Genomic DNA, 9,250 nt, shown 5'->3' with positions numbered 1-9,250 from the left:
CACGTGGTTTGCGTAAGGGGAGACGCTTCGTCCACCAAATTTAAAAAAAAAATAAAAAAATAGGATTGTACAGCCTACCATTTGCCCTTTAAAAAAAACACATGTATGCAGGCCTAAGTTTTCATGTAAGCTAGGCAAGTATGTCCAGCCCATGCACATCTAAACCATTATTTTTTTATCTCATTATTATTTTTGGTTTAGCATTTTATAATTGAATTCTTTTTAAATAATGCTTAAATGATTATCTAATTATAATATTATTTTTAAATAATATCAACTTCTTTGGATTTAATATCACCAATAGGTTTTTGAATAATTATATATGAATCTAATATATATAATTTTTTAAATGCAGAAATATCTATTTTTAAAAATTTTATTATAAGTTTTTTAGATAATTTTCTCAAGTTTATTATTATTATTTCTTTAATACATTCATTCTAAAATTATTTATTTATTATTTTTTAATTAAAATTTTCTTTTAAGATTCATATATATCAGACGAAACAGTAATAAAAAAACACCAAACATGCCCATAAAATACAAAAAAAATGAACAAAATTAGAAAGTACCAGCAGTAACATTGTTTCCACACGGAATATTATTTATTGGGTAATAAAAAATTAGAAAATGGAGGGTTTTATTGTACCTCACCTCACATTATACTATTTATTAAAATAATTTTTTTCTTTTTTATAGTTTTTTTTATTTGTGTTTTTTTTAAATGACCTTCAATATTAGATTTATTTGAAATTAAACTTCATAATTTTTTTCAATTTACTTCTTATAAGATTATCTCATACTCATGATACAAGTTACAAGTTTGACTGATTGACTTAATTTTTTTTAATTGATTTTTTTTTAATTTCATCATTCAATATTGGATTAATTGAGAATATGACTTTGTGATTTGTTTTGGTCCGTTTTCTATGAGATTATCCACATCTCATAACCTAAGTCACGAGTTTGGTGAGTTAACATTGACTGACTTGGGTTATTTTTAATTGATTTTTTAGTTTTATCCCTTAATATTGAATTTATTATAAATCAAGCTTTATAATTTGTTTTGATTTATTTTGTATAGGGTTATCATGATCTCATGACTTACTATATAGATAAGCAAGTTAACCCGAGATAACTTGAATATGTCACTGTCTTTATGTTTAGTGAAAAAATCTCATATTAAATATTTATATTTGAGTCAAACTGTATTCGATGATCACCCAAGTTGTCTTTGAACCCGCTAAGACGATTGATTCACGTTAAATCAATTCTTGCATAATTTATTTATTTTTACTAAAAAGAATTAGCAAAATTTATATATTTATTATATTAGAAAATATAAATCCAATATGCAATGTAGCGCAGACTAGTAATCTAGTTCAAAGTATTTATGATTTAAGATTAATAACTTATTTATGGGTATCTATGAGAATAGAGATGACTATGTTTTATAGGACAAATTGAGCAGTTAACATATAAATTTTTGTTTTTTTTAAATATGTTTTTTTTTTAAATTTCATCATTTAACATTTTTTTTTGTTTTGAAATTAAATTTTATAATTTGTTTTAATTTGTTTTCTATAAGGTTATTATAATCTCATAACTCGGGTTATAAATTTAACTTGTTAACCCGAGTTAATCCAGGTTAATTCAACATATTGTTATCTCAATGTTAAAAAAAAGATATTATCTTAAAAAAAATCTTGAGTTAAACTATCTTTTTACATATTATTCAGGTTACTTTTAAATCTACAAATTCAATCAGATCATATTAAATCAATTCCTTCATAACTTATTTATTTTTTCACTAAAACAATATTAATAACATCTAAATATTTGGAAGTACATATCGTTTCTTTTCAAGCAGGGAGTGATTACTAATCAGCAGGGAATGACTATTGGGCCTGCAAACAAGATTAGTAATTACTTTTAATGGCCCTGATACTCTCTAAAAACTCGTAATTGGGCCGGTACAGCCCAACTAAAAACTTAGGGTATGCATTTCATCCAATTACTAGGTCCATTTAAAAAATGAGGAAAAGAGTGGGGTTTTATGTCCCTAGAAGTGTTGTTATATAAAGGCCAACTAGGGTTTATTGACACACTCTGTCTGCTCTAGAGTTAGGGGCTAAGCTTTTTTGCGTCGCTGCAGCCGGAGGTATCTCCTCTCTCTGTCTCTGAGATTTTTCTCTCTTTTACCTGTTTGGATGCCAAGAAAATGTAGAATAACAGAGAATCAAATTTAGGTTTCCGAATCTCATTGGTGTATGCATATAGTTATATAACTATATTTGCTTCTTTGGAAAATGTCGAAACCAAGAGTTGTTTTTGTTTTGTTTTTCATACTTTTAGCTATTACTGTTTTGTTTTTCTAGTAATTAGCAGATCATTAGCGTAAGTTCATAAGAATCATTATAGTTTCTTTTATCTTGATTCCTTGAATATGCTTTTTTCTTGTTTTTCATATTCAGTTTCATGCCTGTCTGATTTTTTTTACACATGTTTAATTTTATCTTTGCTTGAGTGCTGCCTAAAACGTTTTCTTAAGTAAATTTCTACGTTTGAAAAATCTTGTATTTTATGTAGTTCGCAATCATGTGTATCCAAGTTTGGGTTTTTGTCATGCGATGCACTAATCATTCAGATACCAGATTAAGGGGCAATTGAAACTTTACTATTTATTTAATTAGATTTATTTCTAGTTGTTTAGTCAATAAATGTTTGATTTTGTGTTGAAGGAGAAGGATGTCTCACAGGAAGTTTGAGCACCCTAGACATGGTTCCCTTGGATTTCTTCCAAGGAAGCGAGCTGCTCGTCACAGAGGAAAAGGTTATTATTTATATTTTTATTCATATTTTATGTTGTTTTTGGGTTGTAATATCACTGCACTGCTTGTATGCTGGCAGTTAAATCCAATTCAATCTTTTGATTCTTGTTTTGGCTTTGCTCAGTGAAGTCTTTCCCCAAGGATGACCCTACCAAGCCTTGCAAGCTTACTTCCTTTTTGGGGTACAAGGCTGGCATGACACACATTGTCAGAGAGGTCGAAAAACCAGGATCCAGTAAGCAAAATTTTCAACCTAACATGCTAACTTTGTGACGTTCATTAATATCCCTTTGTTTATCAGTTTTTTGAACCAGCACAAATAAGGTATATTTGTTGTGACTTTTATAATTTACTTCTTGTTCTGTAGAGCTTCACAAGAAGGAGACCTGTGAGGCTGTAACAATTGTTGAGACACCTCCAATGGTGATTGTTGGAGTTGTGGGTTACTTGAAAACACCATCTGGCCTCCGAACTCTGAACACCGTTTGGGCTCAGCATTTGAGCGAGGAGGTCAAGCGAAGGTTCTACAAGAACTGGTGCAAGTCCAAGAAGAAGGCGTTCGCTAAATACTCAAAGCAGTATGAGACAGATGAAGGGAAGAAGAGCATCCAATCACAGCTTGAGAAGTTGAAGAAATATGCAACTGTTATTCGTGTTTTGGCCCACACTCAGGTAGTAACCCCTAGGTTAACTTTTCACTTGTCAATTTTATGTTTCTGTGCAAGTCATTTGGCAAGATCTGTGTGATTTCTTCAGCTTCTTGTTTCGTAAATTATTTTGATGTGATAATTGTTCTTACGTGAACATGTTACAGATCAGAAAGATGAAGGGATTGAAGCAGAAGAAAGCTCACTTGATGGAGATCCAGGTCAATGGTGGGACAATTGCTCAGAAGGTGGATTTTGCTTATGGTTTCTTTGAGAAGCAAGTCCCAATAGATGCTGTTTTCCAGAAGGATGAAATGATTGATGTTATTGGTGTCACAAAGGGTAAGGGTTATGAAGGTGTTGTCACTCGTTGGGGTGTCACTCGCCTGCCTCGTAAGACCCATAGGGGTCTTCGTAAGGTGGCTTGTATCGGCGCCTGGCACCCTGCAAGAGTCTCATTCACTGTAGCTAGGGCTGGTCAGAATGGATATCACCACCGTACTGAATTGAACAAGAAGATCTACAAGGTTGGCAAGGTGGGCCAGGAGACACACACTGCCATAACCGAGTATGACAGGTAACGGATTCTTGGGAGTTTGCCAAATTCTTTATGATACTTGTGCGTACTGTTTCCTTGGATAAGCGTTTTTCCTGATTCTTATCCGCTGGCAATCCCAAAGAAAAGAACTTGATACCAACCTATTTTACTACTTTGTTTGATAAATCTGCTTAATATGCTTCCTCAAGTTCATTGCTAAGTTATCTAGAAATTCAGCTGCATTGACAATTTTTCCTGCGTTGACAATTTTTCCTGCACTACATTGTATGATGGAACAGGACCGAAAAGGACATCACTCCATTGGGTGGTTTCCCTCACTATGGTGTGGTGAAGGACGACTATCTGATGATCAAGGGATGCTGCGTTGGACCTAAGAAGAGGGTGGTTACACTCCGTCAATCCCTACTCAAACAGACATCTCGATTGGCTCTTGAGGAAATTAAACTCAAGTTTGTGGACACGTCCTCGAAGTTTGGACATGGTCGCTTCCAGACAACACAGGAGAAACAGAAATTCTATGGACGCCTCAAGGCATAATTATGCAACCTGGAATTTTTAGTTATTGTAGTGAATTGGGTCTATTTTGGATTCTATTCCGAGGCTTTGACGAGACACAATTGTGTTTGGAGGTCTGAACAATTCTTGTTCGAAAATATTTACTTTGCAATTTTGAATTAGCATACCGGTTTAAATACTGTCGTACTCGATTATGATTTTTCCTGTCGTCATGCATTTGCTTTTTCTCGTCCTTTTTGTTTCCCTGTGCCCAATTTCTCCCTCTCTGGATTATATACTGTGAAAGTGATTATTTTTTAAAGTATAATGTTTTTTTTAAAAAAATATTTTTAATATTGCTATTTTACAAATGATATGTTAAAATATCAAAAAAAATTTAAAATTTAAAATTTAAAAAATTTTAAAAAATACTTTTAAAATATAAAAATAAACTTGCTGTAAATGCAATACTTAATTTGTCTTTTCAAAACAAATAATATTATCCAAAACACTAATTCTATTATTAGTTTTAATGTATCCCAAGACACAATATTTTTATCTCTTGGTTATTTATCTTTTGTCTTGATTTTGGAGGTACGATTGTCCTTTTTACTAGGACTTTGTTTTCACTAAGACATTTTTTTTTCACTAAAACAAATAATAAAACAGTTGAATTACTATATTTATAATAAACAAATGATCAAAAGGATGTCTCGCAGGAAGTTGCTAGTTTAAATTCAACTGTTTTGTAAATATTTAAATTGCTAGTTTAATTAATGACTTAGGGCTTGAATTTTTTTTAACTTATCATTTCTTTTACATTAAAAAAAATATTATTCAGTTGCGACAACACGAAGACAACATGTCTAGTAACTACTATTGGTTTGTTAATTTTACAAGGGTTATTAGTTATTGTCAAATTTAAATTCAAGATATATATATATATATATATATATAATGCATTTTACTCTTCATAACTAATGTACAAGAGTGCTTTCGTATGTTTAATTTACCATACACATAAAATAACTTAAATATCTTTAAAAGTAGGAAATTCAACTTATATTTAGGAGTATATTTGTATTTTAACTTTTTTTTTTGTTATTACCATGTTGATAGAGGGCAATTTTGGATATAAATATTTTTCAAAAAAGTGGCTGGCATTAGAGTTATCATGCTCGTCGAGCAGCGTGTGAGACGTAACGCAGTGGCTAAATGCTGGCTTTAGAACAATGTTTGAATTGTCTCGATAACCTCTTTTTTTCTAGGCGTTGCGTATGGCCAACAAATCTTAAGTTCGGTGTTGATGACCTTTTTTTATTCTTATTTTTTCTCCTCGATTTTAATGCCTGCCACTGCAAATTCTCAAAGCAGTCATTCAATTTTTTTTTCTTCATATTTGGTGCATGCTCTTTTTATTAATGTTTGTTTTTATTTGAAATAGTTTATAAAATTAAATTTTATTTTTCAATATCATCCTTTTAATTTTTTGCGTGTCAGCTTTAATCTCTATTTTTTTTATTGTCATTTGTTTTATTTGAATTTATTTTATGATTTAATCATCTTTTCGTTTTTTTTTCTATTCAATTTAAACCTTATTCTTTTGATTGATATTTTTTTTAAAGTTGATTTTTTTAAATTGATATTTTTTTTTAGTTTTATCTTCAACATTAAATTAGTTGAAAGTTGAGTTACTTGATTGAGCCCGAATTTAGGATTTCATAGGTTGCGAGTTTAAAAAATTAACAAAGGTTTAGAAGATTCGTCCGAGTTTGTTTGTTTTCTTTTTTTCTCCTTCTAAGCTTATGTTTTTTTTTTCAGTTTCATCATTCAACATTTATTTAATTTGAGATTGGACTCGGTTAATTTTTTTATTTACTTTCTACATAATTTTTTATTGATTTTGAAAATGACCCAAGTTATGTTAGGTAATTTTATTTGTCATTCTTTGTTAAATTTATCTTTTTAAAAAAATATTTTATTTTATTTTTAAATTAAATTATTTGATTAAATATAAATACTAGATGTTTATTTCATGATATTTATTTTGTTTTTTTATTAAATATAAGCAAGGAAGCATGTCACGAAATTTTATTGAATCATTAGCCACCAAAAAAGTTTCTCATGATTTGAATATTTTTTAAATGAAAAACAATTGAGTGAAGCCCGCGGCATAGTTAGAAAAAATATATGAAAGATTTGAATGCCATAACAAAGACAAAAAAAAAAATTAAATAGAAAAAATTACAAACAAAAAAAAAGAAAAAATGATTTCAAATCTCAAAAAAATATTATTAGTCCTAACAAACTGAGTTATAATTCTAAAAAAAATAAAATTAAAATCATCAAAAAATATTTTACAAATATTTTTTTAAAAAAACAATACCCAATTGGTCCACAAGTCATATTTTGTGGGTACCATCGCTAGTTTCTGCTACAAGGGCAACTCTTTGTTTTCCCATCGCTTGTTTCTTTTTCATTTTTTGATCCATGAACCTTAACCTCATGTTCTGTTGGGCCGTATGGATTAGCTGATTCGCAAGTTCGAGCCCAAGCATGTATTGCCTATGTCCTCTACATGGTGTGTTTGAGAAAGTAAAACGGGAACAAAGAAAATGGAAAATGATGATTTTTTCTTTTGCGTATTCTTAACAGTGAGTGTTTTTCAAATTTCGTTTCAATCATTAATTAAGTGACAAATATTGGTTGCTCAAAACTCAAATCCTCAAAGCACATTTTTTGAACTCAATTGCCTTGTGAAGAGATGGACTAAGGAAACGAAGACGTTGCTTGTGTGCCGAGAAGCAAGTGTCTCGGGTACTGCAAACTGAACCTCCTCTCTCACGCCCTCAACTTTCTAAATCAACCGAGAGCCAAGGCCTAAGCGACTACACTGATAAACTCTTTATTCAAGGATTGCATCTAATGTTAAGTGTTATTGCACCGTTCTATATGTAATTTCACCATTTTACGTTTCAAGTCAAATAAATAATGTTAACTGGTGTATCATATTTTATACAAAACTCATTTGCTCAAGAGACCCATGATTGAGAAGAGTCAAAATTAGAGTCATCACTCAACATGTATAAGCTTGGAAAAAAAAGCAAGCCCAAGTAACGTGAGTCCAATTTTATTTTCAGGCTTACCCTTAAGTTTAATTATGCGTTAAAACCAAGCACATGTAGATTTGATAAAATATAAGACTCAACACTCTTGAGCTCAACTATGCATTGAGTTTAACTGCAGATAGGTTTAGCAAGTCGCTAAACCTGATTTTTTTGGATTAAGCTACATGCTAAGCTCAACACATATGAATCTAGCAAAATGCCAGACCCAACTCTATTGGACTTGATTATTCCTTGAATCCAAGTGCATGCGGGCCTAGAAAGATGTTGAACCCAACATCCTTGGGTTTAGAATCATTCCAAATCAAAATATATAGTCAATGGTCTTTATTTACCTCATGTTGAGTTGTAAGACTATCCTTATAACTCTTACTATGGAATGTGAAGAGCTTAGGATAATCATCTCCCGACACTTCTAGGTGTATAAAAGTGTTTTAAAAATCAGTTATATTTCAATCGATATTGATGTTATGAAAATGTTATTCTCATCAACATTAATGTCGTGTACAAAATAAGGTATAAAAGTTTTATAAAGCTATGTTTTTTTCTCATCAACATTAATGTTTTGTAAGATCTTTCCATTAACATTAATGTTGATGTATGTGACTTTTTCCTTATTAATATATTCAAGACAAAAAAAACTTTTGACTATTTGAGCAAAACAACAAGGTTCAAGGTACAAGTACTATAAATACCCTCTAAACCACCTAGGTAAAGCATCACGATATTAATTCTTTTATCATATATTCTCAAAGCATTTATCACATAAAAACTAATAGCAAACACTATTGTTCTTAGAATTTAATGTTTTTTCCTTGTTTATTATAATTCATTACTATAAAGGCAACGACTTGATCATAGGAGAGTTCCAAAACTCAATAAAATTAGATTGTTTTGTAGGAAATTTTTTGCTCTTTTAGTTTCTAGAAAAGGAATATTAACATAAACGTGAACCATATTCCTGAACATATTAGGTCTTGAAAGATCATCATTAAAGGAGCTCAAATTCGAAAGCAAGGAAAAATAAAAGGAGATATCATAGTAGACAATGATATTGAAACTTTATAACTGGTGAGCTATTTGTAAGATTTGTCTAATAATTAAAAAAATAACTAAAGTGTGTGAGGTCTGTTTAACTATTAAAATAAATAGTGAATCATATTAATATGTCTTTTAAATCATTTTATAACATATTTGTTATATGGCTTAGTTGATTAGTGCATGTTGATTGATTTGAAACATGCAAGTTCAATTATTGTTGGGAGCAATATTATATTATATGAGACACAGGACCTGTCATCTGCCCTTTATAAAAAGAAAAAAATATCACTTAGGCTCAACAACACTACGCCACGCGAGCCTACATGTCTGTAATTTTTTATTGTTTTTCTAAATTTTTTTTCAATTCCATCCTCTAATGTTTTATTTTTATTGAATATTAAATTATTTAGTGAAATTCACAATCCAAGTGGGCTAGGATTAACCTAACTTGTTTCTTGTTTTTTCATTTCATTTTTTTTTAGACCTGTCAATTGATAAAATCATATTAATATAATTTCTATACTGTTTAATTTAAAATTCAGAGTAAACAAA

General features: G+C 30.2%; 1 protein-coding gene across 1 annotated transcript; it reads left to right on the top strand.

Moving 5' to 3' along the window:
* Positions 1–2,048: 2,048 nt before the first annotated feature.
* LOC133695152 (large ribosomal subunit protein uL3) lies at positions 2,049–4,729 on the top strand. The gene is made up of 6 exons (XM_062116997.1): positions 2,049–2,161; positions 2,742–2,833; positions 2,956–3,066; positions 3,199–3,503; positions 3,646–4,055; positions 4,316–4,729. The coding sequence occupies exons 2-6, from the start codon at positions 2,749–2,751 to the stop codon at positions 4,572–4,574; spliced, it is 1,170 nt and encodes a 389-aa protein (XP_061972981.1). The 5' UTR covers positions 2,049–2,161; positions 2,742–2,748; the 3' UTR covers positions 4,575–4,729.
* Positions 4,730–9,250: the final 4,521 nt, after the last annotated feature.

This window comes from Populus nigra, chromosome 5 (genome assembly GCF_951802175.1).
Source record: "Populus nigra chromosome 5, ddPopNigr1.1, whole genome shotgun sequence".
In the NCBI taxonomy this organism is placed as follows: Eukaryota; Viridiplantae; Streptophyta; class Magnoliopsida; order Malpighiales; family Salicaceae; genus Populus; species Populus nigra.
The sequence above is the reverse complement of the archived record's forward strand: the minus strand, read 5'-3'. Positions and strand labels throughout refer to the sequence as shown.

What these genes read in the sequence shown, in the direction of transcription:
- LOC133695152 (XM_062116997.1), top strand. Translation starts at nt 2,749, where the DNA reads ATGTCTCACAGGAAGTTTGAGCACCCTAGACATGGTTCCCTTGGATTT. An exon ending in TGCTCGTCACAGAGGAAAAG is followed by an intron (nt 2,834 to 2,955) that starts GTTATTATTTAT and finishes GGCTTTGCTCAG; the next exon opens with TGAAGTCTTTCCCCAAGGAT. An exon ending in GCCATAACCGAGTATGACAG is followed by an intron (nt 4,056 to 4,315) that starts GTAACGGATTCT and finishes ATGATGGAACAG; the next exon opens with GACCGAAAAGGACATCACTC.